Source organism: Chenopodium album, chromosome 10 (assembly GCF_948465745.1).
Source record: "Chenopodium album chromosome 10, dcCheAlbu1.1, whole genome shotgun sequence".
Classification (NCBI taxonomy): domain Eukaryota; kingdom Viridiplantae; phylum Streptophyta; class Magnoliopsida; order Caryophyllales; family Amaranthaceae; genus Chenopodium; species Chenopodium album.
The window spans coordinates 43,281,263-43,296,952 of record NC_137843.1 but is presented as its reverse complement, the minus strand read 5'-3'; the positions used below and the strand labels follow the sequence as shown (position 1 = coordinate 43,296,952).

General features: G+C 34.4%; 1 protein-coding gene across 1 annotated transcript; it reads right to left on the bottom strand.

Moving 5' to 3' along the window:
- Positions 1 to 3,243: 3,243 nt before the first annotated feature.
- On the bottom strand, positions 3,244 to 7,200 carry LOC145565223 (uncharacterized). The gene is made up of 3 exons (XM_081625294.1): positions 6,576 to 7,200; positions 3,756 to 4,835; positions 3,244 to 3,519 (listed from the first exon to the last, which is right to left on the bottom strand). The coding sequence occupies exons 1-2, from the start codon at positions 7,198 to 7,200 to the stop codon at positions 4,060 to 4,062; spliced, it is 1,401 nt and encodes a 466-aa protein (XP_081481420.1). The 3' UTR covers positions 3,244 to 3,519; positions 3,756 to 4,059.
- Between the last annotated feature and the right edge of the window lie 8,490 nt (positions 7,201 to 15,690).

Here is a 15,690-nt window from a genome sequence, read left to right as displayed (position 1 = left end):
CCCAGGCAGCACACACCATGCCGCCTAACACAGATCATCCTGGCGATCATACAGTTACGGCCAACACAAATCGCCTAGGCAGCATACAAATCACGCAGCCATGCAATTTACGGCCAACACAAATTACCTAGGCAGCCATACAAATTACGCCCAACACAAATCGCCTTGCAGCCACACGGTTATTCCCTGTAATCGCACACACATCTACCCAACTAGCAGCACACAGTTTATTAAACGAAGAGCAAATTACCAGCACACAACTAGGAGCATTGAGATCTTGCCTGACCAATACTTAGTAAACACTACAAGTTAAGCTTGGGATAGTAAAATTCCCTCTTACTTTCAAAGTGTCAAATTCAGGGAGTAGGTGTCAACTAGTTACAGGTAAAGATTCATTAATTGTTTAAATACTTGCTAATAGTGTTAGATAGTGATATTGTGTAATTCTCCTCAAGGAGGTTATCTCATTAATCCAATATATATAGGTGAGGGTTACAACCTAAACATGAGAATACAAACAGTTGCTAATTACACAAGAGAATATGAAGAGTATATATATTTAACACACCCCCGCAGTCGAAGCGGGAGGAGGACGAACGATGAGACTGGATCGAAAGTCAAGAAATAGTTGTCGCGATAATCCCTTAGTGAAAATATCTGCGTACTGATATGAGGAAGGAACATGGAGAACTTTGACTTGACCAAGAGCAACCTTGTCACAGACAAAGTGAATGTCCATCTCGATATGTTTCGTACGTTGGTGTTGAACGGGGTTGCTAGACAAATACACCGCTGAAATATTATCACAGTAACAAGGGATGCCTTACGTAAAGGACAATGTAGCTCGAGAAGAAGATTTCGGAGCCAACATATTTCGGCAACAACATTAGCGACGCCTCTATACTCTGCTTCGGCACTAGATCGAGACAATGTAGCCTGTCGCTTCGCTGACCAAGAAACCAGATTATCACCCAAGTAAACACAATACCCAGATGTAGAACGCCGCGTATCGGGGCAGCCTCCCCTATCGGCATCCGTGTAGGACACGAGTCTGGTAGGAGCAGAGCGATACAAATGTAGTCCAAGATCCAAAGTGCCTTTGAGATATATGAGAATACGCTTAAGAGCGTTAAAATGCGGTTCTCGTGGGTCATGCATGAACAAACAGATTTGCTGAACCGCATATGAAATGTCAGGCCTAGTAAAGGTGAGGTATTGAAGAGCACCCGCAAGACTCCTGTAGAGAGAAGGGTCGCTCACCGGCTGACCATCAAGAGCCCTAAGTTTGGATTTGGTATCAACAGGAGTGGCCATAGGTTTGCAATTATCCATCTTAGCGCGGTGTATGATCTCCTCCGCGTACTTACTCTGATGTAAAAAACATACTATGTGTAGTACGGCTAATTGAAATACCCAAAAAGAAGTTCAACTGACCCAGATCGGACATAGAGAACTCTGAATTGAGAAGAGCAATGATGTCAGTCTTGAGTTTCACAGAGGAGGCAGTGAGCACAATATCATCGACATATAACAAGAGATAGGCAACCTGTGTACCCTGTCGAAAGATAAATAAGGAGTTGTCACTTGCACTACACACAAAACCAATCTGCAGAAGATAATTAGCAAAACGCTGGTACCACGCCCTAGGAGCCTGTTTGAGACCATACAAAGATTTGCGGAGACGACAAACATAGGACGGGGCACGAGGATCCACAAAACCCGGAGGTTGATGCGTATAGACAGTCTCCTTCAAATCCCCATGAAGAAAAGCATTTTTAACATCAAGCTGATGAATGGGCCAATCTCTCCCCATAGCAATGCTCAAAACAGTACGGATCGTCGGAGGTTTCACCACAGGACTGAATGTCTCATCACAATCAACCCCAACCTGTTGAGACTTGCCATTTACAACAAGTCTTGCTTTGTGCCTCTCCAAATCACCATTTTCCTTGTATTTGTGTTTTAACAACCACATACATCTAATAATATTCACCCCATCCGGTTTGGGAACAAGATCCCAAGTATGCTGTTCAGTAAGAGCATTATATTCCTCATGCATGGCGGCATTCCAATTCGAGTCAAGTAAGGCTAATTTGGGATTTTTAGGAAGAGAAGAGATAGTCTGAACTGAGCAATTATACTTCGGGTTAGGCTTGAAAATCCCAGATTTAGCACGAGTATTCATAGAATGGGAAGGAATTGGGGTAGGCCGTGTTTGAGGATTTTGAATTGGGGTTGGAGGGAAGGAACCGAATTGGATTGAGGGAGAAGTTGGTGAGGATGGGCTGCTGCACAAGGGAGTCCGCAAGTGGGGGGTGGCGTATTGGGCCTGTCCGCGGCCCACTTGCGGACTATGCTGGTCTGCTGCGGAAAGAGGAGGGCGAGCAGGAGAGTTAGGAGGGGAGGGAGAACGGGCTTGGGGAATTGGGCCAGGCTACTGTGTTTGATGGAATGGGCCGGCAGAGGGGTGGACAAGTAAGGAAGCTACAATAGGTGAAAATTGAGAATCCAAAAAACTATAGTTAGTGTCACGAAATTGGTGAAGATCGGAAAAGGGGAAAACATCTTCAGCAAAAGTGACGTGACGTGAGATGATAGTTTTATTGGAAGAGAGATCATAGCAAAGATATCCACGATGATTAGAAGGGAAACCCAAAAAGACACATGGCTTGGACCGTGGTGCAAGCTTATGTGGCCGTGGCACTAAGATTGGGGTAGCAAAGACAACCGAAGGTGCGGAGATGATCATAGGTAGGGAACCTACGATATAAGATTTCGGTTGGTGTTTTGTTTTGAATAGTGGTGGATGGTAGAATATTGAGAATATAGGCCACCATATGAACAGAATACACCCAAAAGGAGGGTGGGAGAGATGCATGGAAGAGAATGGTTCTAGACATGTTGTTGATTGTGCGAATGATCCTCTCAGCTTTGCCATTTTGTGAAGAGGTGTTTGGACAAGAGAAGCGAAAAAGTATGCCATTTTTCGCACAAAATCTAAGAAAAGGAGAATTATCGAATTCACGCCCATTGTCACTTTGAAAGGTCTTAATATCCCTTTCAAATTGTGTTTTGACAAGAGCACGAAATTGGAGAAAAATGTCATAGACTTGAGATTTGAATTTTAAGGGAAAAATCCAAACAAAATGAGAGAAGTCAAGTAACACCAAATAATATTTATGTCCCAATTTTCTAGTAATAGGAGATGTCCATAAATCTGCATGTATTATATCAAAAGGGGAAAACGTTACAGTAGAGGACGACTTAAAAGGGAGTCGCATGTTTTCCTAAAGGACAAGAATAGCAAAAAGGAGTACTAATTTTCTTATTACAACTGATAAGATTGTTTTTCCTAAGAAAATCAAAAACTGGTGCGCCGGGATGTCCAAGTCTATGCTGCCAAGTGCAAGGAGATATTGCAGCTAGAGAGAAATGAGTGTTGGAAGCAGAATTTGTAGAGAGTGGATAGAGATCCCCCACACTATTGCACCTCGCTAGAATTTTCCCCGAATGAAGGTCCTTCACAGAAAAACCAAGAGGGTCAAATTCAACAGAAATAGAGTTATCACAAGAGAATTTTCTCACAGAAATTAAGTTCTTAATGATGCTAGGCACATATAAGACATTTTTAAGATGGAAAGAGGAATTAGGTGGGGGAGGAGTAGTGGACTCGTAGCCAAGAATTGGAATGTGTTTGCCATCACCGACCAAAATATATTGAGGAATGCTCAAATTAAACAGTTTAGAAATATTACCCGAGTCACGAGTATGAGAAGTCGCCCCCGTGTCCATGTACCATCCATTGTCGGGAGTTTGAAAACCCATAGAGCTATAAGCGTGGCCGAACTCAGTTGGGGTCATTGGTGGACCGTATCCAGTGGGAGGTGGGCCAGCATAGTATGCTTAGTTCTGGGTTGGTCGTGGACCCAAGAGGGATTGCTGGGACTGACTTCTGAGCTGCTGCATCTGGGCCGTGGGATAGGGGCAAGGGGGGGAGGCCCAAAGGCCTGGCTGCTGCTGTTGCCAGAATGGCTGGGCTCCCCATTGTGGGCCTTGCTGCTAGGCCGAATAGGAGGGGGCGTTGGACTGTTGATGTTGCTGATTGTTGGGATTTCGTCCCCTCCCTCGTCCTTTCGCATTTCCCCTTCCTCGTCCACGACTACGCCCACCACGACCACCACCACCACGCTGGTTGTCGGTCTGTGGAAGGGGTTGCTGTGGTGACGGAGACGAGGCGGCTGCAGGAGATTGTTGAGCAACAAGGGCTGCCAGACCGTGTTCTTCCTGTTTAATTTTTCGAGTCTCTTCTAACAGGAACATGGAGCGAGCCTTGCTAAAAGAGGGGGTCGGTTCGGTTTGAGAAATCATTGCCGCAACAGTGTCATATCTCCCTTCGGGTAGACCAGAAATCAACTGGAGAACCATCTTCCTGTCGGATACCGGATTGTCGATGTTACTCAATTGATCGGCAAGAAGCTTAATCTCCTTGCAATATTCTGCTATATTAGCAAAATTCTCAAGTCGAGTATTGTTGAATGTCTCCTCCAAATACACTGCTCTTGTGTGCTTGTTGTCATGGAAAACGTCTTTGAGACGGGTCCATAATTCTAGATCGGTTGCACCTTGCTTCATGATAGTGTGAACAAGGTCCTTGGAGATAGTACTATAAATCCAGCCTTTCACAATAGCATCTAACCTTGTCCATGTCGCATCATCAACATCTGACAGTCGAGAAACGGAGTCATCAATATGGTCAAGAACATTGTAGGCACAAGCTTGAATAAGGAAAAGTTCAACCCATGTAGCGTATTGTTTCCTCTTGATCAAGGGTGATGCTTATCAGATTTTTGATGTTGTTTACGGCATAGGCGGGTTGGAAGGTGTTAGAGGGAGGTGGAGGAACTTCATCATCGCCGGCCATGGAAGACGGAAGGAGAGAGGGCGACTGTTTGGAGGCTACGGTAAGGCCAAGGGTCGAAGAAAGAAACCCTTAGGCAACTGATACCATGTTAGATAGTGATATTGTGTAATTCTCCTCAAGGAGGTTATCTCATTAATCCAATATATATAGGTGAGGGTTACAAGCTAAACATGAGAATACAAACAGTTGCTAATTACACAAGAGAATATGAAGAGTATATATATTTAACAAATAGTATAAGTGTTTGTTAAATTTAATTTTTGGAGTATTATATTACAATAAAGATATACATTGTATAATTTTATTTGTCATATTCTGCCAGTAAATATCTTTAAAACGCAGCACTTGAAAACGTTACACAAACACTACCTCTAACACAGTAACACTGACCTCGTTTTTTATTTTTAGATCCGAGAGAGGCTACTGATAAGAAAAAAAACAGAAGAATAGGCGCGTGTTTAGAATTTTCCCCTAGAATGAGGAAAATCAGCAGCAGTTGTATCAACTAACGGTAAATAAAATCTGTGCTGAGCATAAAGGAAACCCCTCTAAGGAAACAAAGTCATTATTCTCCCCTTTATTCCATTTTTTTTTCCTTCCCTTTTTTACTTTTTTCTTTTCTCTTTTTCGGGATTATGATTTATTAAAGTAATTTCATAACGCAATGCATAAGAAAATACAGTGTAGGATAATGTCTACCTCTATCTATATCCAGAAAAAGCAATATAAACAATTAGAGTCCATTTTCTTTTCTTCTTTAAACATGTACGTAGTAGTGTAGTACTAGTCTTTAATTTGGTTCCATAATCTATGATTTCTTTAATTGTTTAAAATTTTTGCGCTAGTATTCTTATTTTGAACACACTTTAAGGCCATGTTCACTTCACCTTACAAAAATAATATTCGGCAAAAATAATTTCAGATTAATAAAAACAATTTTAATTTACTAAAATTAATTTTAGTTCAGTAAAAATCAGTAAATTTAAAGAAGAAATATAATAGAGAATCGGTTAATTAAATAATTTCAGTTTGGCAAATATAATTTCAGTTTTGTAAAAATAAATTAAGTTCAGCAAAAATAATACCACCTTCGATTTTTATTATTTGCAACTTTGTGGTATTATTTGTGAGATATAAAATATTGCAAAGTTACAAATAATAAAAATCAGAGGTAGTAATTTCAGTTCAATAAAATAATTTCAATTCAGTTAAAATAAAGTGAATTGAACATGATCCCAGACTACTAAAATAGTACTTTGCAAATAACAAACTTGGTTGAGGGTAATAGTACTTTGCTTGGGTATATTATTGGGGAAAAAAATAGTACAAAAATTAAAACATGGAATGAGCATAGAAGCTTAACTAATACAAAAATTGTTACGGTGCTTGTTATTTATAAAAAATGAGTGACGTGTAATTTTCAAGCCATCTCATTACAAGAGATCATCCATCTCATTCTTAAAAATTAACCAAAAAAATTAAAAAAAAAAAAAAAAATTAACAACCCAAAACAAAATTATTACATATAACTACTAGCTAGTGTGCCATTTATGATATTAAAACACAGCAAAATGACACCATAAATGAATCTAAAATTATGATTATCCATCTTAATAGCCATGAATTTTTCAAGCATTAGACAAAAGATAGCAACCAGTATTATACTGTTGCCTCTCCAATGAACGTTGTTTTTGTAGAAGCATTTGTTTCTTAAACCTTTGTATGAACATATCAGCTGCTTGGTCTATATTTTCATCCCCCATATCCTCCTCTTCCTCAACCATTCTCTGCTCGCCACCCTCGACCGCCTCCTCGGTCTCTTCCTCCTTCTCCATCTCCGCCTCCGACTCTTTGAACAGCGCGTGCGTCAAATCCACGTTACGTTGTTGCTCACCACTTTGATTTGGTGTATATATTCGCGGTACATCTTGTACAACCCTCATGTCGTGAGTAGTGTCACTCACCATCATGCTTGTAGCTTTGTTGTAGTTCAACAACAAACTATGACCATTCATTTCTTCATCTTCATCTTCGTGTTCTATGTTGTCATGTCGATTTTCGACGAGCTCTAACTCTTCCTCCTCGTCGATGGCATCGTCGTTTTTCTTCTTATGTTGAGGGTGGTGAGAAACAAGGGCTTGAAGGGAATTGGTTAGTGAGGTTTTATCAAAATTCTTGTGTAGGAGAAAGAATATCATTAAACGTACTCTTAAATCATTTGTTTTGTTTGAAAATGCGGCTATTATCTTCTTCATCAAACTCGGCGCCTTCACCTTCATTCTAATTGACTAAGTGAGCACTTATTTCAGCCTCAACAGCCTAGTGACTTATATAGATATAGTGAAACAATATCTTACAACTAACAAAGAATGGAGGAAATATAAAATTAACAATTATAGCGTAGCGTATATAACGTCTAGGCTATAACTTTCATTTAAATAAGGATAAAGAATGAAAATAACACAATGTATGATGAAATGTATAATGGTATGAAATGTTTGGCTAAAATGTTTATATACAAAAGCAAAGTAAGTTGCATGAAAGGTACAAATTTATAGGAGCTTCAATTAGAAGTTGTCTAGTTAGTGATTACTAGGGTTAAGAAAATGGGATATGATAGTGAAAAATGAGAGTGAAACGTGGCAAAAGATCTAATGATTTTAGGAGATTTGGATTGGAAATGAAGGGTTGATTTGCCTAAATTTAATTTATGCCATCATTAAGCCCATAATGTAAGTGGGGTCCATTTTGGTAACAAGTGGAAAAGTTGTCTCTTATTGTAAGGTTAGACTTAAGAGTTAAGAGGTAAGGCTGTTGCTTTTTGTTTGATTGCTTTTTGTTTGTGTGTGAGAGTGGGAGAAGTAGTGGTTCAAGTTTTCAAACTTCAACTAAGAAAGTGGAGAAGGTTTAATTAGTAAAGAGATTAATTAGGGGCTCTTTAATTATTTGTGATTTACTTTGTGTAATCAAGCTTTCTTGTCCTAATTATGTTTCTTGAAAATGTACGCAAGTATTTAGGGGAAAAGGTCATAGGGAAATGTCTTCGATCAATGCTTTGTTTATGTAATTGTAAGCTTCGTTTCTTAATTAGGTTTACAACCACATACTTTTGTCATTGGGGGTATGTTAAGCATTTTATAATAATTATCGTTACATCATGATTAAGGGTTTGTTTTTGTTCACTCTTATTTTAACTTATTTTCGAAAAAAAAAAAATCAGCTTAGTTTTGAATAAATAAGTTAAGATGAGTAAAAATAAGCTCAAAAAAAAATAAGTTTAGAAGATTCAAAAAACAAATTAAATTATGACAAAATAAAATTAATTCAGCTAAAACAATAAGTTAAGATAAAATTAAGTAATTTTAGATAAATAAATTCATTAAATATTACAAGTTTTAAAAGTTTTCAGAGAAAATAATTGTACTCGAAAATAAAATCAAATGAACCAAACAGAGTCTAAGAATATACTTTCTCGAAGATTATGAATTGCAGCCAGCCATGCATGGAAAATATGATGTTGTTCATATGACTGGAAAGTTATACAAAATTAAACAAAGTAACCTTACGGAACACAACAGATAAATTGGTGTGAACTTGTAACAAAATATTGCGAAATTTAAATATAAAAGAAACAAGTAAACAATGAGACAGAAAGTTTATACTCCTTCTAGAATGGCCCAAACGAGGAAGCAATAATGCAAGGTTATGATGTGCTTAGTATTTTGTATTTTGCACGCTAACATGGTATAGTTGTTAATAGAGTGACAAAGATATAGAAAACGAATGAGTTGTAAATTGTACCATTGAATTGTGATTTGTATCACTAAGTAGTTGAATGGTATTATGAATGATACAATTGTACTAAAAATGGTTACAATGTTACTAAAACGTGATGCAACGTGGTTTCATTATCTTTTATTGTTGTACAAAATTACCATGATGCCCTTGTGATGCAAAACCACATACATATAGATATACCTGACAATTAGGCGTTTGAAACGCATCATGCCCAAACGGAAGTGAAATGCCTTTCCAATGAAATTTAACTTAAGTACAAAACGTTAAATAAATAATTCAGTTATAACCAATTATTAAGGGCCTGTTCTCTTCAGATTATTTTCAGTTCAGTTCAGTTCAGCTCCAATAAGTTCAGTTCAGTTCTTAATTTCCTTCTCTCGTAAAATATTCAGTTCACTTCACTTCAGTCAATCAGAACAGGCCCTAAGTCGAATGTTACTAAGCCTCTTACTATAAACTTAACATGTATAGATTAGATGATCCTAGCCCATTATCAACTCTCAAAGGCCCCGGTGATTTGAAGAATGTAAGATCAAAATAATTTGGAGATTTGAAGACTAGCTAGTGTAATTACAATTGCCACAAGTTGGGATCCTTTGACCTCATGTTAGAAGTCCAAAGAGGCATTGAGTATGTTTGTGACCTAACTATGTACGTAGTACATTGCAAGATTAAAAGGTGACTTCCATAGACCATAGTTCCATGTGATTTGGTCATTTGAGGCAAGTTTTCCCACATTAAAAAGTAAAGGAATTAGTTGATATTATTTGACTTTTACACTATTCACATACTACACTTTGACTCGTTTTTGTGATTTATATATATGATAAATATAGTCAGTGGGATCTTGTTTGAATTGTCTATATGTATATTTTATTAATATCCACTTTTTATAATTTTACAATATTGGTAATTGAAGTTATTAAGTGTTAAAAACATGCGTTGGCAAGCAAGCGTGATAAGAGAAAGGCGTCAACTTTAAAAAAAACATAGACAATATAAGATTAGTAGAATACTCTACCTTATCACCCATTAATTTCAATACTTTGAGTGACTTGGTTACAACTTTGTACAAAATACTTGATGAATTATTCAATAATTTGGGAAGCTAAGCTATTAAGCATTTTATCCTGAACTTAGCACATTTTAGACTTAACCCTTATTTTTTTAAAAAAAAAATTTAATTATTATTTTAACTATTTCAATAAAAATTTTCAATGGGAACTTTTTCAATAATGTTCAAAATTTTAAAGTATGACAGGGTACCAAATTAGAAATTTTTATACTGTGGAGGTAGCCTATGAGTATGTCCAAGTGGGCTTGGGCTGGTTTTACTTATGATTGGCTGAAGGATTAAACTCGTTTACCGCATATTCTTAGGTGCGCACTCATGCACCTAGAAATAGGTATAACAACAGCACAATATGAACATTAGCTCTTTAGAAAGTGAACATTAGCTTTCTTCTCCTCTATTTTTCTCCTTCGTTTTTTATTTTCTCTCTCCTCTGTTTTTTTAATTTTCCCCCTTTTTTACACTTTTTTTGATTAAATTTGTTTCTTACAACATTAAAGTAGTTATTAAGTATGAATTTTTGTGTGAATTTCGATTTTGTGCTTTAATTTTGAATGATTAAGGTTTATATGAATCTTTGAATTCACAAATTATACTTTGTTTTTTCCCCTTCCTTCTTTAATTCCTTTTTCCTCTATCTTTTTTTTTTTTTTCTATTTTTTTCATTTTTTTTATTTAACGATTGAATATGTTCCTTACAAGATGGAATTGGTTGTTTATCTGATTTTTTGAATTCATATGAATTGAATTTTTTTAGCTTCGATCAATTTCATCTGCGTATAAATTTCATCTGATTTTTAGCATTTTTTTTTATAAATGAACATAATCATGCAAAATATGAACATATGCATAGGTTCCCTTAAATGTGAACATTAGCTTTTCAGAAAGTGAACATAGGCATAAAACATATGAACATATGCATTTCAGAAAGTAAACATAACAATTCAAAATATGAACGTAAGCATTGGTTTCCTTAAAGTGAATATAACCATTTAAAAGGTGAACTTATGCGTAAAAAAATATGAACATATGCATTTAAGAAAGAGAAAATATGCATAAACAGACTTAATGAGAATATTTATGAACAACAAATATTTACTATGAATATTTACATTATGAACATATAAAATATTTTATGAATATAAGGCATTTAATTATGAACATAAAAAATTAAAGAAATAAAAAATAATATGATTATGAAACATATGCATCATAAGTATTAAAAATATGAACATATGCATTCAATATGAACATATGCATTGGTTCATTTTTGAATGCGTATGAACATAATTAAGCATTTCGAAAGGTGAACATATACATAAAAAATATGAACATATGGATTTAGAAAGTGAATATAAGCATTTCAGAAAGTTTACAAAAGGATTCAAAATATGAACATAAGAATTCAAAATATGAACATATGCATTTTTAAATGTGAACATAAGGTATTCGTTTGATTTCACTAATTTTTTTGACAATTCCAATAAAAAATTTCGAACATTAGAGTATCGAACAATATTCAAACAAAATTAAGTGATAATCATATAAATTCAAACAATATTAAGTGAAATTTACATAAAATTGCCTTTTTTTAGGGAGAATCCTTTTGATTTTGCATCTCTTCTCTAATGTCCATTGATATTTTTCCAGTTTTTTAGTGAGAGAAAATGAAATAGAGGAGAGAGAAAGTGAAAAAGAGGAGAGAGAAAATCATATAGAAGAAGAAGAGTTTTGAGTTTGAAAGTGACGTTACATTTATTGGGAATGGGTAGGTGTATTGGGTGTGGGTGGGTGTATTACAGTTTCCGTTTTTTTTGTTTTAGGGCTTTTTTTAATTGGGTTGTGTGTAATTGGGGCATCTGAGCTGCGTTGTTACACCTATCTAAGGTGTACAAGGGTGCACCTTAGACTAATTGCTCATTTACAAATCAGGCTGGGCTAGTCAACTCACTCCTGAGCCTTTATCATTTTTTTTTCCTATTTAAATCTTTTGAAAAACATACAAAGGTTCAAGTTCTCTATCACATTATTGTGTGACTTGTGTCCCATTTCATGTATCATTCAATTGTATTGATTCACATTATTTTAAATATTTATTTTCTTTAGTTAATTTATGATAAAAAATAAAATTACTAAAAATTTACATAATTTAATCCAGCATCCATCCCAAAATTACTAGCATGTTGGACTTTTTTTCATCATTCATATTTTAACTTTGACTAATGTTTTTTTATTTAACATAATAACAACATATTTTATCATAAATTATATTGTTAGATAAATATTGATATAAAGTTTCATAATATAACTCTTTATATATATATATATATATATATATATATATATATATATATATATATATATATATATATATATAATTTTCATAAATCTTTACTTATATAAAAATAAGGTCAAACTAGTGCATCAACATGTGTGCAAATTTTGATTGTGCTAATTATTCTAGGATAAAGGGAGTATATTCTAGTCCCTATCTTTCTTTCTTTCTTCTTTTTTTCTTTTTTTTTTTAATTTTTTTAATTTTAATTTTTAATTTAATTTAATTTAATTTACTACGTATTTATTTATTTTGTGTATACAATTACGTTTAATTCAGCTTCATTACTTTTTCTTTCGTTTATACAACCTCCACAATATTACAAGAACCCAAATTCTTTTTTTAAGTTACCTCAATTCATTCTTTCTCTAATTGCGTGAAAAAAGAGAGATAAGGACTAGGATATAAATTATGTAAATTTTATTTAATTTTATTTGCTATTAAAAATTAAATAAAGAAAATGGATTTTTAAAATGATGAAGACCGATAAAATTGTGTGGTACATGAAACGGGACACAATAGGATTCAGACCCTTTCTAATCTTTATCAACATTAATGTTATTGATGGACTAGATAAATTCTGAGTGGTTTTTAAAATAATAGTAATTGAAAAAAATAAATAATGAAAACGGTGTTAATTGATTATGAAAAGTTGCTCGATAACTTCTATTTTTAGGAGAACGGTGATGTTATTGATTAATATAAAACAAGTCAATGTAAAATACAAATAAAAAAGCAATACAAAGATAAACAAAGAAAATACAAGAAATTAAGTGATTCAACTAAATTAGACCTACATCAACTGGTGGTGGATTGAAGATCTTCACTATAATGGAAAAAGAACAACAAGAATATACAAGGAGTTATTTACTTAGTGGCTCAAGGGTGTGATCAAAGAGATCTCCCAATGAGTCCTTTTATAACATAAGGAATCTTAGAGTATTCCCCAAGTATAACTCTAATAGTCGTCATAAGAGAAATTTGATTAAAGAAAACTTTCCATAATGTACGTTATGCGTCGCACAGACTAGAAACACCTTTACCTGATCCAGCTACGTGGTCATATATTTATATATGAACCACATGGTCGTGTGTACCATGGAGTAGCAGTACAAACTACACTGTCGTGTACTATGTACTATACAACTATATAGCTATTCGGTCACTGATTCAAGACATGTGTTTATATGTATAAGTACTAGAACACACGTGTACAATTGGAAAGCGCACACACATTAAATTTTATTGTACAAAATATGAAACAAATTGTAGATTGGTAGAATTATTAGAATTTACAAGATGAAAAGTTCACAATGTTATCATTATTTTGCTTTTTTTGTAAGGAGAAAGACTATACTGAACCAACAAATTAAATGTTGGTGATGGGACTTGAAGTTGTGACTTTAAAATCATAAGATGAGTTTCTCACCACCTCTACTAAGTATATTTGATACGGTTACAATATTATTATTGACATGCGTATTATGTTTGACTTTCACAACTATTCAGAAACATAGAAAAAAGTAAAACATTGCAACAATTAAGAAAAAGTATACTATACATGATTTTCTTTTTAAATCAAAACCCACCATATGCTAGCTGTACTTTACTCATTGAAATGATTATTCATCACCCAATAACATTAAAATGACCATATATTTATTTTAAATGTTTGAATACAAAAGTGAACCAACATCTTAGTGATAATAAAAGAAGACGGCCCCCGGAGGAGCGGGTTGTTGAGGGACATTTGAATATTGACATGTCTTCCACCGATTCCTCAACTCCTCTTTTTTCCTCCTTTCCCCTTATTTTCCTCATCCAATTTATTCTTACTAAAATGGGTTGCTTAACTTTAAGCCTATAGTTTGCTTCTTATTTATTCTATAATTTTATGACAATATTCTCCCTTTTGCCCTTCACCTATTTCCTATAAATTCCTATAACATCTACTAATATTTTCTCATTCTTCTCATTCTCTTCTACAGGGTCCTCAAAACCTCGTAGAAGTGAATGATTATCTAATAATCTATTCCTCTCGTTAATAATTAGCTCATTATATCACAATCTTCGAGCTAATTATTACTTACTATCAATATATCTATTATTCATTTATCTACCATTTATCATATATTCTTTATATTGAGTATTACTTTTCATCAGTTTGTTAAAGTCATGAAGATACATTCGGCTAAGAGTTCTATTGTAGCCAAGAGGCTGTGGAATTTCTTAAGAATCACCTTTTTTATGGTTAGAAAAGGGTTGATCTCAAAAAAGAAACTCATCATGGATATAAACTTGTTCTTTAAGCGAGGGAAACTCATTCGTAAATCATTAAGCAATCTCCTACACCTACATCACCACCACCAGATGACACGTGGTAGCTTTGCTCGACGGGAATATGAATTTTCATGTAGTAGCCCTAATCCCGTTTTTTTCCACGTATCATCTTCGAAACATAAGCACCACCACCACCACATACATCTCCCTTGCATGAACCCACCAAATATACTCGACGACCTCGAGTCACCAGAGGATGAAATCAGTCACGTTGATGAAAGTAATGGCGGCGCCATTGTCTTAGTGCCTAAAACTCCCGAATACTCATTTAATTTGCACCTAGATGGAATTGATCTAACACCCGAAGAGATTTGTAGTCCACTCATTTCACCATTTCCTATTAAGATAAGTGATTATTTATCCGAAGATGAAAATGAGGGAGGAAATCTTCAAGTTGATTATGAAGCTGAGGAGTTCATTAAAAAATTTTACGATCAACTAAGGGCTCAAAGTCGTGTGCAATTGTTACAATATTAGGCCAATGATATAATATTTGATTTTCAATTATATTTTATACATATATTCTATGGTATTGTGCAAGTAACCAAGTAATCCATGATTCTACTACTATATATTAGAGTTTTATTTGCTTTATGAGTTGGTTTGCACTTTTAGGTTGATATTTTTTTTTTGACAGGAGGTTGATATTATTTTGGTGTTATATTGTTTCAAGTAATTATTGAGCTGTATCCAGTTAATTCCCCAGATAAACAAATTATCTGGGGGCATAATCGTCTTTTTAAGTATCAAAGGAGGGGCACATGCGTCTTTTCATGTACTAGTTGAGGGGTATATGTGTAATTTCCTCACGAAACAGTAAATACAAGTTGCAAACAGTAATTGGACAGCTCACCAAAAATACTGAATAAATGACCACACTTTTTCAATATATTTACAAAAATGCCACCAGATTAACAAAAATTCGTTTATCTGGCAGATAAACGTGTATTTGCCCTTAATTATTGAATTTGGGCAGTTGGGATCCAATATTTGATTTCACTTAATTAATTATTTATTTATTTTTATTTTTTTTTTTATTTTTTTTTTGTAAACACCATCATATCAAGCTATTTGAATTTGAATTAGGATAATAGTTCTAGTGTGTTATCTATCAAAAGATTTTCTTTAAAAAATATAAGAAATTGAAAAGAACCTAACATGATGTATTGTATGTTTAAAAATTAATTAAGTTTAGAAGTCCTTACTAAAAACATGTGATCGAAT